This window comes from Ixodes scapularis, unplaced genomic scaffold (assembly GCF_016920785.2).
Source record: "Ixodes scapularis isolate PalLabHiFi unplaced genomic scaffold, ASM1692078v2 PGA_scaffold10__122_contigs__length_95168666, whole genome shotgun sequence".
Lineage (NCBI taxonomy): Eukaryota > Metazoa > Arthropoda > Arachnida > Ixodida > Ixodidae > Ixodes > Ixodes scapularis.
Window position 1 is genome coordinate 37215572 of NW_024609836.1, and position 20218 is coordinate 37235789.

A 20218-nucleotide genomic window follows, 5' to 3' on the forward strand; every position below is an offset into this window, starting at 1 on the left:
GCGTTAATATCCAGATGATCCAGAGCGATCTTGCGCAAAAACGGTATAAAGTCTCATTCCTTCACATCTTCACATTATACCTGCGTCAGCGAGCACGAAGAAGCCCGAAGTCGTCGGAAAGCAGCTGCACATCACGGCTACCGCGCACCGAACAAACTCGCATCCACCAGCTCTGGGCGCTGCCATCTTACCTGTGACGTCACGGTTCTTGGAAGGTCACGTGACGAGTGGTCACATTTGCGTAAAATATGGCGGCAACCGGGGGGGTGCCACTTCCGAACTTCCGGTTTATCACTCTAAGCCCCTCTACCTCGTTGGCGTCGATCGAGTGAAGGAGCAAATGGGTAAACGAAAGCGCCAAAAAAAAGAAAACGCAAGGGAAAAAACAACCAAAAATCTGCCAAGGTTATTTTTCTTGCGCGACCGGTTCCCCTGAACGTCGGTCTTTGCCGCTCAACGCCTTACTCGACAGTGAAGCGCCCTTGCAGGTAACGCGCGCGGACTCCACGCGCATGAAGTGTTCGTCTGAAAGTCGACACGCGATGCAAATTTTAAAGACAGCGTAGATTGTAGGAGACAGGTCTCTCAAAACGGTCCCAGATATTCCGCTTTTTTCCCCCTCGAACGAGCGTAGCAAGATAGCGCTATTAAAGAGACGCTTCATTTTCGATATTTAGAAAACTATGCAGTCCTCTTCCGTATCATACGGGAAGACCACATGTCAAATATTAGGATCTAATTCCGTTTATATATTTAATAAACCGGCCAGCAAACTTTCAAATGAGGCAAGTCGCCGAAATCTGCTAACTCTAACACACGACGCGAGGCGCAATCAACAGCGCAGTCAATACCACGGAGTTGGAGCAGCCAACATTGAGCAACTACGTCAGAGTCATGTCAACGTCATTGTCGCGTTTTGTTTGTTGTTACTTCTCAGAGCGAAATCGAACGATGACGTCATGAGTTTCTCCTCCCGGTGTTGGCTCAACGGTGTCCACGTGATCACCGTAACACGGATGCGCTAGTTTGCGCTGCCCTGCGCGCCTCTCGGAGCCGAGAGCTGGGAGCACTTCAGTCTGTTTTGTCACGCCGCTGTTGTAGTTTGAGAACGATGTTTTGTTTACGATACGAGCGCGGGCCGCATCTCCGATGCCTAGCTGCGATGCCTAGCGAAAGATCCATAGGCTCCCGATGTTGTCTTGCTACCTGCTCTAACTATACCAGTTAACCAGCCCGGCAGTTGTCTTTCACAAGTGTCCCCACGACAGTGCGGATCTGTGCCAGTGGAACTCCGGGAAGACGCGTTGTCGCCGAATCGCAGGACAATATTCTGTTCTGATTGCTTATGATGATGACACAACTAATTTTCTGTTACCAGCTAAATAGAGAAACGTGCGTGAAAATATCAGTTGCGCTATGAAACCAAATGAACGTGCACCGAGCACACTTATCACGGCCTTCATAATTTCCGCTGACTACTTTGCTATTGACAACAAACGTGTAGTCTGCCGTACAGCTTCATAAAGGTGCACAATTCAGGCTAATAAAACAGCTGGAGACACGTGCACGGTCAAACGACCACCGCGTCGGTCGCACCGCGCCGGGCGTTTCCCACTGTACGAGCATATTTATATCTTGCGCCCGCATAAAGAAGGCGCGAGTACTCGGCTATTTTAAGGAAAATAAATGTGAACTTGGAGGTTTATGTGCCAGACTTACGAAGGGCGTCTGCCACGTTCCAGCGGAGGCCTGATGATTCATTTGGACCACCTGGGGATCTCCTGACGTGTGAGCGAGATCTTGGTTACACGGCGCCTTGGCGGCAATAAGCCCACGTCAAATTGCGGGCACCTCCGTCGAGGTTCCAACCCGACAACTTGGCATGTACATGTTGAGCTTTATTCCGGGACATTTTGTGGCATTTCAAAAGAACAGGATTGCGGTATGCAACTTTGATCCGCGCTGAAAACCCACAGGCGCGCACAGCCGGCTTCATTTTCAAAACAGTCCTCCCCGTCTTACGAGCTATACGATGGATCAATAATGACTTTCTTCACGCGGTGTTCACATAATGTGGATGGCCCGACCCTCCTGTTGAAAGCTTTGCTGTAGCCAAACTTTGAGTTACCTTAATTTGGCTCAAGACCTCACACAACAGAGCTTCGTGGGCCGTGCGATGGTTGTTGTAACTATCAACGTTATCGTGAGGACAAGCGAATGGACGACGCTGTTGACTCTGCTACCGTTCATTTGTTTCTTCGGAAATTGGCTGCGACACACTCGTGCACATATATGTGTTGCTTAGTGTATACCTCAGCTTCTACAAATGCTTTCAGAGAAAACTTGTTTTTTTGTTTTTTTTAAATAACTGCAAGTTGGGGCCGCACTGGTGCACACGTCGTTGGATGTTGTAGCGAACTGCATTGGCGAAAAGTGCGTGGCAGACGACACTTGCGTTTTGCTCTACGTTAGTCCGTTTGGCCAACCTTCGAATAATATTAAACTGCGGAGTACCCAGATTATTTTCAAACTGTATACTGTTAAACTGCGGAGAAACAACGAGCGCAGTTGACTATGCAGATTTTCCCCTGCTTGGTTGACGCCGTCGAATCGTAAACCGTCGGAGCTACGGCCGGTCTTAAAGCGGAGAATAGTTTATACACAATCGCTACACTACGACGAGTCATTTTGTTCCATGTTACGTGACCTGTAAACAGTGTTGTACACGTTCCTCAAAAAGAGGAACGAAAGCTCGTTCCTCGTTCCTTCTGATTTTTGGAACGCGTTCCCGTTACAAGTTCCATCTGTGAGAAAGGAACTCGTTCCCGTTACAACTAAAAAAATGGAACGTATCGTTACATATACATTACATTCGCATTTTTTATTACCATAACTAGTTAGGTCACGCAAAGTTTCTTTTTTTAATTTATCCCGTTAAATGGCAACATACGAATTCGAATGCAATGATGGCAGGGCAACAGGAAAAGAAGACAAGACAGCAGGGTTCTTTTGGTTGATATATTCACCTTTAAAAATCTCAGCGTCTTACCATATTCCTGTTTGGGATGGGCGATTCAGACCAGCCAAATGTACTGTTACCCCACATTGCACGAGCTTTTTACAACAACCTCACACGTTTCAATCTAGCGAAGTACCTTGTTCGAACTAACAACGGTTGCTTCTCGATGTTGGCGTCCGCCAGATGAGCAAGTAAACAAGAGGGTACGGCTTTTGAAGGTCAGACTTGAAAAATACAAGTCCTTCTTTGTAAAGTGTAGATTCGTTGTTCTGTTTGAAGGTTGAAGACGAAGGGATTAGTAAAGATTTTTTTTTTTTTGTATCATTTAAGTGATTAATATTCGAGATACAAGGGTGCGTTCGATGTCAGGTAACCTGTCCTTTTGTTGTAACTGTAGGTCTGTTTGCGGAAGTTCAGTGATGGCTGTAGTCGGTCTTAGATTTCTGGGTGTATGAGCATTCGTGGAAGAAAAGAAAGTGACTATAAGTTTGAAACGTCCCTCTTTCTGTGTCTTTTCCTTCGACTAAACGTTTTGCGTTTCGTACCGCACTCTCGGGCACTGCAAAAATAATAAATGTCCACTAGCTCTCCTGCACCTGACTGTTACCAAGCAAGGGCTACACAAAATAAACCCTAAGTAACCAAAAAATTTAACGCAACTCTACTCTTTGTAAACATCTGAGGCCAGATTCACGAAACGATCTTACGCCAAAAATGTGCGTAAGACAAAACTTAAGAACGAATTCGTATTCACGAAACGAAATTTGCGTAAGTTTTGCGCAGGTTACGACGAAATCCTACGACAGCTCCGTAGCTGTCTTACTCACTTCTTACGATCAAATCAGCATGGCCGACAGCGTCGCTCAGTTGGTCGCGACAACCAATGGACGTTTATTTTTCTACGTGCGCTTCTCACGCGCCCCGACTTCAAGCAGCAAGAAAAAAGTAAAAAGTACTTGAAACAAACCACGACGAACGAACAAGAACGCTGGATCCACAAACACCCAGGAAAAGCTCCAACGGCCACGATTCCACGGACCCCGACCGAGCAAGCACGGCAGATAGGCCTAGCAGGCACTCCGACTCGGCGCAGCGGTGCTCTGACGGTCCTTGGCCAAGACCGTCTGCCCACGACCGGCTGGCATGCTGAATGGAATATGCCCGCGCGACCCTTGTGAACCCTTCCCGTTATAGTTTGATTTCTGACCTCAATTTTAGATTAAGAGGTCAATCTCTTCTTGTCATCTCCTTGTTTTCCGAGGCAGCGGTGACGAACGCTGTCGTCAAAAAGGGGCTCTCGTCGATTCTATTTCTGTTTTGTGTGATACCGGGCTCAAATAAACGCCGTATGGATTACCTTCGCAACACGGTGTGTACACTTTGTATAGTATTCGATTTTATTCTGACACAACTACACATCACTGTCGATCGCTATAACAGTTTATGGGTCGCAATGCGATCCAACCTTTCTTCGCCGGGTGTCACGTCAGCATCGAGTTGCAATTGTAAAGGATCGGTCCTGAAGCGCTTATCAATTCGCGGTCCAACAGCGCGAATCCAGCACTTCGATCAAGCGCGCGCGTCCGCTCCGAGTGTGAACAGGTATTACGTGGCTCTTGCTGACACTCGTAGTTCAAACGTATATTTTTTAACGTCAGCTCGCTCCTGCATCTCCGAGGCCACGAAAAACGCCGCGGCAATTTGTTTCCATCTACGTCGCTTTGCAAACGACTGCGGGCCGTCTTTTACCAACGATGGCAGTTGTTGACTTCGTAGCGATCGAGTTCGTAGCAGTCAATGGGGGCGGTTACGCATCCCGGCCTCGGCATTCGGGAGTGTTTAAATCGTGTTAGCGTCGATATATCACTGCACGGACACGAACCCCAGACAAGCGGTGGCAGAAAGACCGCCTGTGTTTGTTATGAAAAATCCACGTGCTCCGAACAGCTCTGAACAAATGCCGAGCTCTTCGATTGGTTGTTCGTGTTGCGACGACTTCGTCGCCATAGCAACAACACCGGTAAGTTTTAGTTTCTCCGTACGACAACGTCGCTTTCCTCCTCTCACTTAAGAACGCGTTCGTGAATACCGATTTTTCCTCTTACGATGTTCAACTTCATAGCTAAGTTGTCGTAAACTAAGAAGCTCTTCGTGAATCTGGCTTATGGTTTTTATACTTTTAGAATTTCCCTCTTCGAAATAAAATACAAATTACCCCATTGGTCGAAAAAAAAGGAACGCTGTTCCTTCTTCGGTTCCCGTGAAAATGTAACAAGTTCCCGTTCCAGCTCCACCGATGAAAAATGGAACAGCGGGGTTCCTCGTTCCTCCTAAAAGGAACGCGTTCCAGGAACGCCGTTCCGTACAACACTGCCTGTAAAGAGGGAATCAACACGAGTCACTCGTCGACCTTATACGTACACCATAAATGGGGTCCCTGGTTTTATTTGTCCTCAAATTCGCGTTTTTTTTTTTTTTTTTTTTTTTTATTGATTTAGTGTTTTTCGATGTCGATTTTGACGTCGGTTGTTCATATTCAAAAACACTACCAATTCGGTTCTTTTTTTTTTTTTTTTTTTCCCGTTTGTCGGGGGGATTGTTGTGCAATTTGGCTCGGGGTTTAAATTCTCAGGGTTTCTGGGTATTTTACCAAAAACGCGGGACCTTGACCCCGAGGTACAAACCATTATCCATTTACCCTCGTCCGCAGCCACGTAGCTTCACATATCCGGTGGGCGGGACAAAAAAATAAAAATAAGCGAGGCATTACAGCTACAATATAGCACGAGTAAATAAAATATTCAAAAGATGCAAAAATGACAGTCGCAATTAAAAAAAGAAAAAAAAAACGTTTACAGGTTACGGTGGCGGGGCGAGAGCAAAACGATGCATTCCCGCATAGCGGAAGTTTCGCGATTCAAGATGGCGACGCCGGCGTAGAAAAGGTCTACCAGTTGTTTCCTGTAGGCGAGACATCAGCGCCTTACGACACAACCCCAAGAGTTAGACGCAAGCGCTGCAAGAGAAACGAGACTGACAATACCGGAAGAAGAGAAAAAGGCGCGCGCAGATAAGTGGGGCCTAACCAGAGAAAACAATGAGCGGAACCGTCGAGGCAATTCCGCGAGCCTAGCAGTAATTTAAAGGCTAACCTTGAACTCCCTGCAAATACAGACTGCGCGGCGAGCGCATGCCGTATTGTCCGCTCGCCTCGCGCGACCCCCGCATGGGCACTAAAATGTTTACACCCTCGACGGTGTAAAGGCAGACGGCGTTCCGGAAACTCACACCCGTGGCTTTCTACACCCTTATCGAGGGCGTACAAAGAGCGTCACATTGCATCTTACACCCTTACAAGTGTAACAACGGTGTTCAATAGATACCTCCATCTGTAGCTTTCACACCCATGGGGGTGTAAAGAAATGCACACCCATGACTACGCTTGTGGATTTCCCCTAAAAATCATTTTATGAAATACTGTTTTTTTTTTTTTTTTTGGAACCCATTTTTTTGAGTAATATACACCTTTTTTAATCGTAAAATGGCGTTGAATGAAACACCCGCAATTATTCGAGGGTGTAAAAAGGCTGCTGCGACGCAAATGCGGCGAAGCTTTAGCGGAGGTTTGTTTTCGCGATATATACATCAAATACTTGTTAAACATACCCATTTTTTTTTTTTTTTTTTTTTTTAACGTTGGTTACATGCGAATGAGTTTGTTTCAACTGCCGAGTATACGAGGCCGTGGAGCAGTCAACAGGGCCGTAATTCCGGCTCCGAGCGTGCATCGCCGAGTCTGTATTTATGGTTTCTGTGCTATGACAGTTCTATGTAGTGCGTGTTGCTTCCGAACCTGTGAATGTAGCACGCTCTTGAAAACCTGAGAAATAGGACCAATGTGAACAGCGGGGAACACGAGACGGGTGGCATTTCCACGTTTATCCTCTTTATTTTTTTTTTTTCTTTACGAATTTTAGGGGTTTCTCAACAACTTTTACGGAACACCCCCTCCTCCTCCTCTCCTTCCTTCTTTCCTCTTCCCCGAGCGTAGTGGATCTGTACCCCGCATTCCACTGATTACCACGGACCGTTTGCGAGAATTCAAATCATCACTTATCCAACAAAAAAATGTTAAGCTTCTGAAATTTAAACATGAGTAAATCATAAGGCACCATATCGAAGGACTTTTTAAAGCCCAGAAAAATGCAGTCGACCTGCTTACTTTTAATGATTGACGGCGCTATATCATTATAGATTACCGTTAATTACGTGGTGAAAGATGACCCGGAGCGGAAACTATGTTGAGTTGGAGTAAAATATATAATTATTGATAGACATTAGATTGGTGTAAATTATGTGCTTCATTGTTTTGCGGGATTCGCTCGAGAGGGAGATAGGCCTATAATTCTCAACCAGATTTTTGGGACCAGGCTTGTGAATTCGGACAACATTCGCACACTTCCAGTTAACCCTGGTAAATAACCAGAATTTAAAGATACAGTAAATATAATGACCAAGTAACAAGAAATTATATCAGCGCAAGACTTTAGTACAGTGTTTGGAATTTCATCGGGACCCGTCGCTGAACCTTGTTTTTATTTTTGTTGGCAGTTTAAAAATACCTTGCACATTAAATTAAATTTCAGGCATAGAATGTAGTTATGTAGAAATGTAGTTACACGTAGTGACGTCCGAAAATACGGACCCAAAGTAATCATTGAAGGCGACAGCCTTTAAAGGGGCACTGACACATCAAAATCATATTTTTTTTTATTATCCGAAACGGTCGAAAACGATGCCGGGACATTACCCTCAAAATTTGAAATTTGGGAATTCAGTATTCGTGAAGTAAAAAAACAATTTCCAAATGCCGAATTCGAAGTTCCCGCGCGATCGGCGCCGGTGCCTTGACGTCAAAAATTGCGGAGACCTGAGAGTCCCCTTTCCTGTCACCACTCCCTGCTGTTGCCATGGCGACCCAAAGCGAGGAGGAAAGGAGCGAGCGCAGGCTAGCGCCGGCGTTGCGGCGGACCGGTTTTGAGCGGTGTCGCCTGTTTTCCGTTGGAGGATACAAATCCAGGAGACGGCACCACAACGAACTCCCGATTTTGGGTATTTCAAAAAGAAGGGCCGTAGTGCGTTCGCAATTGCGTTAAAAAACATGTTTTAGGATTGCCGTCATTAAATGTTATAAAGATGCCGCCTACAAAGCTTCTAAATTTCCTGATTTTTGACGTCACCGATCAAAAGAAGCGAGGAGGCGAGAGGCGGGAAAATCAAACGCCAAAAATAAAAAGGCGCGCGTGCGCGCGGGAAAATTTTTTTTCGCGATGCGGTTTTTTTTGCGTGTCTATGGCTGCAACTTGCATCGTTTTAGACAATAAAAATAAATACGACCTTTGGGGTGTCAGTGCCCCTTTAAGCTGTCCTCTGAGGCAAGGTTACCATCTACGATCAGAGACGGAACACCTACAGTATCCTTGAGACTCGACCGAATTCCATAACTCATTGGGGTTCTATCAGGGGCGTACCAACCAAGGGGGCAAAGGGGGCGCTGCCCCCCCTCCTCCCCCCCCCCCCCCCCCCCAGTTTCTCAGAGTGTGTGCGGGGGGGGGGGGCAAGGCAAACACTGGCCGGCAGCGCCCAAGGCATACCAAGGGCACCGCCCCCCGGCCCGGGGGGGGGGGGGGGGGGGGGGGGGGCGGAGGGGCGGAGGGGCGGGGGGATTAGGCTTGCTTCACCACTCAAAAACACGGTGGTACGCCACTGGGTTGTTCTAGCTTGGTATTTAGCGTCGCGAAATAATTTGCTCGGGACGAAGTGATATTGCACGTTTGAGAAGAGTTACTTTATTAGTTTATTATATAACGAAGAGTCGTTGCGTATGCGATATTGTTTCAGTGCACTTTTTTTTTTCTCATTTCTGTAAGCCTGCGCAGATCATAATTAAACCATGGTTTGTCAGGAGGTAACCAATTAAAATAGTTTTTTTTAACGAATTGCAGTTTTTTTGTTTTTTGTTTTTAATTGAAAGGTTGTTATTAAAGCTACCATGGCGTCGTGAAAGTGCTCACACGGGTCACTAACATAAACGCTAAAATTCGGTACCCGTAAGCGCCCTTTCGAAGTAAAATGCAAAAAAAAGTGCCGATGTCGAGTTTCCCGCCAAGTGCCCAAGCAAAGCGTATGTTTATCGCATATCATTCCCTCTGTAACGTTAAACCATTATTCGCGATTAACTGTCCATGAAAACCGCGCAAAGTACCGGCCCCACCACTTCCATCTCGTTCTTTCCTTAGGTCATGTCGACTCGCCACCTGCATCCGCTTTGAGCGTATAGTAAACCGGTAACCGTGGCAGACCGTCAGCTTCAGTCGAGCGGCCACAACCCGTCGAAGCACGTGGCGCACCGCCCCACCCTCGAATACCTGCTTGCTTTCCATTCTCTTCTTTTTCTTCACGCATTTCGAGCCTTTCCCTCGGGACTCGGCCAAGCGTGGCAGCCCCGCAGCAGATCCTTCCAGCGTGCCATGACGCAAAAGCGTGTGAGCTCATATCCGCGTACAGAAAGGGCTCGCGAGTTACGCGATCGGCATTCGCGCGTTCCACTTCGCCATTCATGTACTCGTAATTCGGTGTAAGAGAGGGGGGGGGGGGGGGGGGAGGAGGGGCAACTAAAGAAAAAAAATCGAAATTGGGCTTTTCTGCTGTGGCAAATTTGATGAGAACTAAGTGCAGGTCGCCACTTAACGTTGAGCCGGAACGAGTTCTGTTGTCCAAACTCCACCCTCATCCTGAGGAAGTGACTGCGTTTGATTCACCTTGGCCATATTAAACGCAAAAAGTTCATTTCGTCGTCAAGTTTGCGTGTTTGTTCGTGTACCGAAATCGAAATGGCGGTTGTAGTCGCCCGAAGAACCGAGGCAATATACAAAATTTCAGCTGGGACCACTTTCAAAACCTGCTCCACACCATGAAAACTTTCGGTTCTACAGCGCGTCTCATATACTTTGTGTACAGCTCTCTCAAAGTTACTAGCACGAGCGCTTGGCTTGGTCTACCGTTTCATTCGCGCGCGCTCGCGAGCTTTCACAGCGATAATGTGTAAAACAACCGACAATTATTCGCGGTGAGAAACTCGCCAGGGGTACTTCAGTTTTCTTCACCATGGGTAGTACACGTGCTACCCACGCGGTTACGTTTTAATTTCCATAGTGCATAGAAGCTTCGCACTGCACCTGCTTGCACCAGCAGAGGAAGTTGAAGGATCCTCATTCTGGATTGGGAAACAATTCCACCAAGCGGCGATACCCAAACTTATTGTCAACACCGCGGTGTCTTTCGCGGTGTCTTTCGCACACATCCCATTATGCTGATATTTTCGGCTTTAACCCTAAAAAGGTGCAACTTTGAAAGCGGTTGTTTTAATACTACCCCTTTTTCCCAACTATAATGAAAGAAAATATTTGACAGACAGCTTTCAACTCTACACCCACTGACTTTTATAACAAGCAAGGGTGCTTATATGTTTACAAGACCTACACAGAAAACCAAACAACGGCGCTCAGACAAATTAATAAACATGTAGCAAATACTAGAATGTTTTGTTGTTGATATATATATATATATATGTCAGCATATTAAATAAAATGCCAAATCGGAACAACCAGTAAAATATCATACAAGTGACAATTGCGTCTGAATTATACGTTTCGTTCATTTTCAGAATCTGGCGCCTAACACGATTTAAATTGTACACTCCCCATCGCGAATAAGCGCTGTCACTATGTCTATTTCAAGACCTTACAACACGGCAAACATCCGTCTATACTCTACAGGTATATCGGGGAACAGTACCTGGGCGCACGCCACGAGATAACGTTTATAGCCGCCTATTTGCACACGTGATTGGGCGGGAAAAAAGGGAAAGCGATAAATTAAGACACACCACGGTCTCCACTGACGGACAATCGTGGCAGCTTCCTCTTCTACTACCACGAACCGATGTCTAGATATCCGTCGCGATACGCGGTAAATCACAAACTGACCGTTAAACGTGGCAGTAGGTCGGGACATCAGATATATTGCATAAAGATAGCTTCATACCTATAAACGCTCTTTACGACTACAGCTTTCGGTCTGATGACACTCGCGAGTTTTAGTATAGTTCACCCAGATAACTCCGATAATCGTACCCGAAACTCGATCCGCTGATGCTTTTGACCCCGTACCGTTATCGGAGGCATATTGGAACAATCAAAACTCGTATACTGGCAAAAGCCCCATGCAGAAGCGGGTCAAAGGGATATATCGTACCAAAATCTCAAAAAGAGCATGCTGTTATGTTAGTAAACAAAACTATATGGGATGTTAGACTTCCGACAGATATGCGCTGATATATCTAAAGAAAAACACGCCCTCCATTTGGTGAAGTGATTATGGCAAAGCATTTCTGTCGTCTCCCGAGTATTTTGGAACCGAGGTTAGGAGACGACGTTCTAAATGCGGTCACGCGTGGGTGGAGCTTTGACAGTCGTGTCCCAGGCGTGACACAAAATTAAAAACAGAAAAAAAAAGAAAAAAAAAAAAAAAAAAGAGGACCCCTGCAGTGGAGTGTATTTCACGGGGCGGCGGGAGCGCGGATCCGTTTAGAACGACGGCACTTACGAGATAGACCTTGGTGGGCGGCCCGTCCTTCCTGCGGTACTCGTACGGCATCCTCCGGCCTGTCTTTGCGTCCGAGCATCAGCGAGAGGGACACCGTTTGACGCGACGGCGAGGATCCCAAGCCTCCATGCGCCCAAGCACCGCTACATGACTCACCGCCGCCGCAGCACCCTTCGCTCGTGTTCCGCTATGTTGCGCTTCTCGCTCTCTTTGCAACCGGGGCGCCATCTATCCAACTGTCTTCAAAACAAAAAAGTTACGCAAAAGCGCAACACGATTTCACGTTATTTCACATGAGGGCGACCGCAGTAGATGGAACAAACGCACCCCAGCGTTCATCATGCGCTGCTGCGTTCAAAGCGTTTAAAGCGCTCTTTCGTTGACTTCATTACGTGATGCAAAAAGCTGCCCCAGTGATCCCGAAAAGCTTCGATTCGCCCGTTTATACCTTTGCGATTGTAGCGCCATCTATCCAACAGTTTTCGAAACAAAAGGTTGGCGAGCCACTAGGCAAATTTCGCGTTTCGAACTCTATTTCGTCTATTTTAAAGCGCGATTGTGCTGTACTACTATTCATTGAAAACGCATTTAAGCTATCACGCTTAGAGCAATCTTTAAACAACATGAAAACCGCCCACGCGACCAAGCTGTCGGCGTGTGATCAAAGAGCAGACGACGTTGTTTCGATACCGCGTCTGGCCTCTAGTTTTGCTTCGTCACAGGATAAAGCAATAACGCAACGGTGTTCAAATAACAGCTGTAGACCCGACCAGCCCGAGACAAAACACGCGCGCAAGCAGGTGCACTTTTTCCTTGCAGATCTTTTTCTGATGCCCGCGCGGTAGCATCGATCAACAAGTGCCGCAAATGGTTAGCGCTGAACCCGCAGTTGAACTAAACAAAAAGAACGGATTCGCGAACGACCCATTTTTAAAAGCGGATATCAGAAACGTTGAACGCAACTTACTTACCCTGAGATATTCGGGCATTCTGGTACGTGTTTGCTTTCCAGAAGAGCCGGGCCCGTACTTGTTTACCCACGAGCGTCCTACCGCGCACAGCGTCTTACCGCACTGTTTGGTAATACCACAATGGGATTCGGTTTGGCAGCTTGCGCGACGCTTCTCAGCGTGTCATCTGCAAGCCGGCACAATCGTCCAACAGAGAGTGCCGCACTGACGGATGGAGGAACTTTGCGAGCCAGGGATGTCCAATAAACCGTGGCGTTGCCAAGGAACAAATAAAATACATCGATAGAAAAAGAAGCGTGTCGTTTATGTCGTAAATAATGGCTCCCACTTAAAGTACGGGAGCCGAGCGTTTGGCGCGCAAAGGCAAATGCCCCGTAGAGGCATATGCATCAGAAAAAACGGACCGCTAGTGCATACATTTTTTTTCCATTTTTTTATATGCGGTTTGGAGGGCAACGGCATGGACTTTCTAAGTGCATCTACGCCGGCTTACACTGAGAGAACGCAAATTGCGTTGTTTCGAAATGACTTTGAGAAGTCATTAACCTTACCGAGGGTTCCAGGGTCCAAAAAAGAAAATGAAACGCTATTTTTCGGCCCGCGTGTATAAACTACGCATCGCGGAAAGCTGGAACTCGACGTCAATCTGAAGCTAGCGGCGACGCTAGAACGCGAAAGCTGGGGCCTTAACATTAACTAAGTAAAAAAAAAAAAAAAAAGTTATGCGCTAGCGGTTTGTCTTTTCTGATGCAGTTCATGCGGGCTGAAAACAAAGTTCCCTTTCCCCTCAGTTTTGTGACTTTTTTTATATTTACACCCGGGGCCCTAAGCTCGTCAAACACAAAGTTGGAGCCGAAAGTTCACGGAGCGCGCCGATTGGACGTTGGCGACAAAAGCGCAAAGTCATCATCGTGATAACCCAATCGGAGTGCTCCGTCAACTTCGGCGCCAAACTTTGTGTTTGACGAGTTTACAGCCTCAGCTGTGACTTTTAACTACTTCTCAGATACCAGTAATGCTTCTTGAAAAACTTGTTTCACATTCTGGCCTTAGTTGCCCCTGTGCCACTAAACTTGCAATCATCATCATCATCACTCCTCTCACAGACACAGTATATCTAACACTAACTGCACTGCAATAAGTGAATTAGGCTTTATTTGCCAGAAAACTGAATACGGCGAAACGGAACCTGCACTTCTCGTGTACTTAAAATGCAAAATTTAGTTTTAAAGTTACTGATAACAGCTTTCCCGCACTGGTTACAAAAGAAACATTTTCGGTTTTAGCAGTTCCTTCCTGCCCGGTATTTTGAAGCTTAATCCTGCAAGCAAAGAAGAGCCATGCTGACTTGCATTTTACCACTACAATCAAAGGATAGTTCATGCAGCTCATAATTTACTTGAAACATATTCAAACATTGTTGCTCTCCTTCTAATTCAAATACAAGTCCTCCACCCAATGTGTTTCAGTCGACTGGGAAAGTGCACACTAGATTTTTGCCAAATTAGCCAAGCACCAAGTACAATGCTGGAAATGCAAGCACTACACAGACTTTCCATATTACCATAAGAGAATGCAAGTAAGCAACCAAAACAAATGCATGTGTACTGCACCATTCATTCAAAGTTTTTTTTGTTTTTTCTTGCTTTGGAACAGTTATTGCTGTAGGCGCCATCACATTGTGCTCGTAACTACACCTGCAGCGTGCTCCTTGGTGATTAGGTAATTTAGCAAAAGGTCTACTGATTGGAAATAATCAGCAAAAACCAGCATGAGCAATCCACACAAATAACATGTTTCGTAAGTAGAATGACTTGGCAATTTATTGAACCCATGAAAGTCTTTCAGCAGAGAGCCAAATGGTGGCAAGCACCAGGCGATGGTACCGAAATCAGTACGCTTCGAAGAACCGAGCCTGTGCCCGGACAGAGAAAGACCCGACAAATGGCTTTTGGGCAATCGGTGACTGTGCAGATTCGTACAAACAAACGCCTCTCGTGCAAAGCTATGCTCCATTCGCACCTAGCTGTCATTCGCAACTCTGTCTCAAAAAAAACACAGAATGCGTGCCTTTCCTACCAAAAAAGAATTCACCCGCAAAAGTGAAAGAAACAATTTGTTTCTCCCTATTTATTTACATGTACCGAGTTCCTTCGTGAAAAAGAGTTTGTAAAGAAACCTGGAAACTTCTCGAGGAACGTCGCAACGAAAAAGACAAACCAAAGGGTTTCACAAGACCGGAGCCCGCAGTTTCGGCCGGCCGAACGACGGCGGTTCGTCGGCCTCAATGTCACGGCACAATGTTGATGGTCCACTCCTCGGCCACGTTCACGGCTGGCTTGCGGATCCTTAGGAGGTGTTCGTTCTCCTGATAGACAAACTGCAGACTTTCTGTGCCTTTGCCTGCAAACACAGAAAGGTGGGACGCTTCAGAAACGTTGCCTAGAAAAATGTTACCCCCTTTTCGGTCACGAGAGGGTGCACAGTAGGTTCGGACGATTCAAACTGACATTTCGTACTTCTGGTTAGTTCAAATGAATGCCAAAATTTTCGTTGTTCCGCTATGTATTTATTGTATTTATAAGATGATTAATTCAAACAGCTTTTTCGTGCAATTCATACTTATTTTTCTCGCAGCCCCACCGAGCGTGCTTCTCTCTGAGCACCGGTGCATTGAGGAAAAGCAACACCAACTAAGCTCGCTTCTGCGGGTGTTGCTGCTCTGCAGCGCACCGGTGCTCGGTAAGAAGTATGCTCAACGTGGCCGTGCAGATTCGACAGCACATGACATCTCAAAACATGAAAAGACGGCACATGACACCTCAAACCAAACTTTTTGTTATGAAGTGTCATGTGCTGCCTAAACAGTCCACAATAGTCAACATTTTTTTAGCGACGAATAAACTTGTTTCACGGGTGATTTCATCTCAAATCGCGCATAAAAAAAATGATGGGTCCTCAAAAAAGTTTGAAAAGAATATATGTTGGTGGAAAATGTGTGACTAGAACAAAAGTGTGAATTAGAACTATGGCAAATTTTTTGTTCTCGAGTTTTGGGCTTCAAAAGAACAGAAAGTATGTCTTGCCATATTTGCAGTTTTTACGAGGGACACCTTTTGAAGCCTCAAAACTTTGAGATTGTTATTTTCACAACAATGATAGCTTTTTTTAATATCTTAAGACTTCATATAGAAGAGTTAGTTATCTAGAAGTGAGCTTTTTTTTATTTTACAAAAAGATACATTATTGAATCTTTCATCTCTAACAATAATCGGCCAAGTTTGAATCGAGCTAGCTTCAGATGTACAATTATTTAAGGCCTAAGGAACATATCAAATAAAAGCTTCTATTTAAACCTATTTAAAAATTATAATATTGTTAATTTAAGTGTAGTTGTATAAAAGAAACAACACTGTAAAACTGAGAACAAAAGCCAAAAGCACAAAATTCAGTCATTCTAAAAAAAAAAAAAATTTCTATTCCAATTTTTTAAAGCTTTCTATGTGCTCTTATAAATGAAATAAAATTTCTCTGACTATATGATGTCGTCAAGCAGTGCATTTGAAAAGAAGACATTTGTACCTCCATATCTCGCATATCTCTGTCATTTCGTCTTTCGCTTAAATATTGGTTATTTTTGTAACATTATCATAGTTTTTATTGGTTCTCGAGATCACTAGCAGTTCAGCAAAACTTCTAGTGAACTTTAACCCTTCTATTTAAAGTATTAAAGCAGTAGAAAAAGTTATTATTGTTGTGAAAAAAAATCACTAAATTTTGTGGGACTCCAAAATATGTCACTACTTAAAGGGGAGGTGCAACGATTTTATGATTAAAAGAATTTCCATCTCATCATTTTTACGTTGTTTATCGTGTCCCGGAGGATAGAGAAAACACTTCCTTCATTAAAAATGTCGCGATTCCGCTGCATAATCGCAAAGCAAAAGTCGAGCTTTTTCCCCCACCTGCAGCCCCAAGTGGCAGCCGAAAGAACTACGGCAAAAAGATTACGTGACCTCGCTCGGCTCTAAGCTGCAGCCTAACGCCCGCTGATGTCAGCAGAGAGAGGGAGAGGAAGCGTCCTCCAAGATAGCACACGGGAACCTACACGGCACTCCGAATGACGTCACTAGGAGGGGGACCGGGTGTGACCCTGAAAGCTGGGAGTGTGTTGAGGGGCGCCCGAAATGCCAATATTTATCTCTTTTTTACGCAACAACTAGGACACGCAGGCGAAATCGGTTTTCAGTTCTTTAATTCAGAAGTGTCAGAGGGCAACTTCCACAAATCTTTGATTGAAGTCCGGAAATCGTTGCACCCCCCCTTTAAAAGGGAACTGCAAAGAAGAAAAAGTGTTTTTTTAAACAGCCTAATTGGGACAAGCATGTCACAAAACAAATCTTCCGTGAAAAAAAAATTGTTTTTTTTTGGGCAGTATTTACGTTACAGGACGTAATTTAGTCTGAGTCACAACCTCTCCACATTTGAAACTCCCGCTCTTACGACGCGCGCGGAGTGGCTGTTATACGTCACTTCGTGACGTATAATACCAACTTTGCGGCGCCTGATTTAAAACAAACGAAATCAGTCCCACGCAATAAATATTGCTGTAAAAATTTTGCTATTGTTGGAAAATTGTTTTGTGACATGCTTCTGCCAATTAGGCTGTTTAAAAATGCACTTTTTTTTCTTTGCAGTTACCCTTTAAGAACTCGAGAAAAAACTCAAGGAAAAAAATATTTGCGTAGTTCTAATTTGCAGTTTTGTTCTAGTTGTACATATTCCACCAACATATATTTTTTTCCTGAATTTTTTTTAGGACCCATCATTTTTTCTTGCATGATTTGAGATGAAACCATCCTCACATATTTCAGCAATGTTTCATGTGTGGCATACCTGTTATGACCATAAGCCTGTGCAGAGAAAATTGTTAGATATCTGCTTTGCATGCATAGCCATCCATATCAAAAATTAAAATTTAATCTTGCATCATATTTAAATGATTTAGATGAATTTTTAAGTGTTTATACTTCCAATAATTCAAGCAAAATTTGTGGTTTCCTGGAGTTTGAATTAAAGGGGCACTGACATCACAAGGGTCATATTTTTCATCACTGTCGAAAACGATGCAAGTTGTAGTCATAGGCACGCTAAAAATTCTGCATCGCACAAAAAAATTTCTTTACGCTCGAGCGCACCTTTTAATTTTTGGCGTTTTTCTCTTTCTCTCCTCGCCTCCTCACTTCTTTTGATTAGTGATGTCAACAATCATGAAATTTAGAAGCTTTGTAGGCGACATTTGCATAACATTTAATAACGGCAATCGTAAAACATGTCTTTTAACGCAAATGCAAATGCACTACGGCCCTTCTTCTGGAAATACCAAAAATCGGAGTCCGGTGTGATGTCACCTCCTGGATTTGTATCCTCCCTTGGAAAACATGCCGCCTGGGCAGGCAGCACCACAGTGGGCGGCACCGCTTGCACGGAATAAAACCGGTTTTCCCCCGACCGCCGGCGCCCTTATCTCCCGCTTTTCACCTCCTTGCTTCTGGTCGCGGTGGCAACAGCGGTTTGGAGCACGGAGTCGTGGAAGAAAGTAGACTCTCAGGACTCCGCAATATTTTACGTCAACGCACCGGCGCAAATCGCGCGGGAACTTCGAAATCGGCATTTGGAAGTTGTGTTTTTACTTCACAAATACTGAATTTCCAGGTAATGTTCCGGCATAGTTTTCAATCGTTTCGGATAATAAAATATAACATGATTTTGATGTGTCAGTGCCCCTTTAATGAGAGTCTGCTGTACAAAAGACCAAATGACTAGTATAATCTTTACATTGAATCAACTCAAGAAAGCGATTACAAGACAAGAATAGTTCTGCGTTCAACCTCGAGTGAGAAAGAAGCAAGCATTCTATGAGAAAGATGAATAAGACTGAGCCTGTTTGAATTCCCCTCATGCCCAACGACTTGGAACAGAGTTAAGAGTTAATGCAGTTCCATATTCTTCGCTATTTTGAGGGTTATACACATCTAGGGTATGTCAGCCCAAAGCCTTTAAATCAATCAGCAGAAGTCACATTGACGTCCCTGCTCCATGCTGTCAACGGGCGACAGCTCAAAAGTCAAGAGACGCGTCTCGCCGAGAGTCCCCACGCGGTGCCCAAAGTTTCTCACGCCATCCCTTCTGCCAACTCCACGTTTTTTCAGCACTGGTACAGTCGTGGCACACCAATACGGACACTTCCGTACCCTCCAAAATCGTCCACAATACAAGTTGTCCATAATAACGAGACAAAAAAGCCCATACTTACCCACTTCGCCCTCTAAATTGTGTGTACAGGCTGTTTACAAAAACCTTGTGCCACGAATGAATAGCGCACCTCAAACCAACGGAGTATTGTTCACAATCCTATCGAGCGAGTGGAGATATTTGTGCAACGGGCCAAACTGATGAATGAGCTAACCTTTTAAATTTCAGTTCATGCACAAAACCTTCAGATACAAAAGTTGTAGGGCATGCTGAGAAACATCCCATCATGTCGTTCCCATCAAGGTAGCTTTCGTGGGAATATTTTATTCTCAAGCCTTAAAGAAAGCACGCGAGGTTTAAAGCATCCTTTGTGACTAAAGAAACGAACATTGCAGTTCGCCAGCTGGTATTCGCGCGGTATTTCTTAAAATCACGTGCTAGCTATCCGAGGCTTTTTTTAAGCTCTAAAGATCTGTGCACACAAAGGCTACCTTTACGAAAACAACACAATGGCTCGTTTCCCAACACGCCCCGCAACTTTTGTATTGGAAGGTTTGTAAACAAATTAATATTAAAGAATGTGGCTCAAGATTACACCCGAATCAGCCAGTTTGGCCCATCATAAAAAAGTATCTCAACCTGCTCAATAGGACTGCGAACAGTGCTGCATTGGTTCAACACGCACAGCGTGCACCAGCTTTTTCTAAGTCCCGACAGAAGTTAGCCGAGAAGCCCAGTATGCCGAGATGTACGTATTAATGGGGTCCACATGAACCAGACGGGACTGTAGTTGCGAATAACGTACGGCAGTGAATTCGCAAAGCGACAGGAAACACTCACTAGAGGTGATGGTGACTTGAGAAGGTGATGAGGGGTATCCAACGATCACTACCCGCTCGATCCACGCCTTTGTCTTGAAGTTGCCTGGTCCTTCCAAGAGCCTAAAAAGCCAACAAACCCATATATAAACACTCCTAAAAATTTTTCCGCCCTTTTTCGTCCTATTTAGATGAAAATCTCGTACTGGCTCTAGTTTTGTATGCCAAGTACAAATCATTCCTTTGTTTTCCCCCATTTATCGCAGTTTACAAAAAAATTCTGACTTTACGCTAAATGTTTGTGCACAATTTTTTTACAATATCTTTATAAAAATGGTAAAACATGTGTCTAAATTTTCTGCAAGCAGTATAAAGGTCAATAAAAGCCGATTTTTATATATATCTTTTTTTATCCTAAATTAAACATTGAAATTCTCCCCCTGATAACTGATCCACAGTGTTAGTATTGATGCAACAATTGTAAATGA

The 20218-nt window shown here is 44.8% G+C and overlaps 2 protein-coding genes across 6 annotated transcripts in view; both read right to left on the bottom strand.

Annotated features, from left to right (window-relative positions):
- LOC8039098 (calpain-A) overlaps positions 1–11900 on the bottom strand; it is a 154004-nt gene extending 142104 nt beyond the window's left edge. For all 3 annotated transcript variants that reach the window (XM_040500814.1, XM_040500812.1, XM_029986616.3), the window contains exon 1: positions 11687–11900. In XM_040500814.1, coding sequence (XP_040356748.1) covers positions 11687–11737 — 51 coding nt within the window. In that variant the 5' untranslated portion in view covers positions 11738–11900. The remainder of the gene's footprint in view (positions 1–11686) is intronic.
- A 2553-nt stretch (positions 11901–14453) lies between these two features.
- LOC8039095 (neutral alpha-glucosidase AB) overlaps positions 14454–20218 on the bottom strand; it is a 56029-nt gene continuing 50264 nt past the window's right edge. For all 3 annotated transcript variants that reach the window (XM_029986620.3, XM_029986621.4, XM_029986622.4), the window contains exons 21-22: positions 19753–19853; positions 14454–15060 (exon numbers count right to left, since the gene is read on the bottom strand). In XM_029986620.3, the coding sequence (XP_029842480.2) occupies positions 14948–15060; positions 19753–19853 (214 nt within the window). In that variant the 3' untranslated portion in view covers positions 14454–14947. The remainder of the gene's footprint in view (positions 15061–19752; positions 19854–20218) is intronic.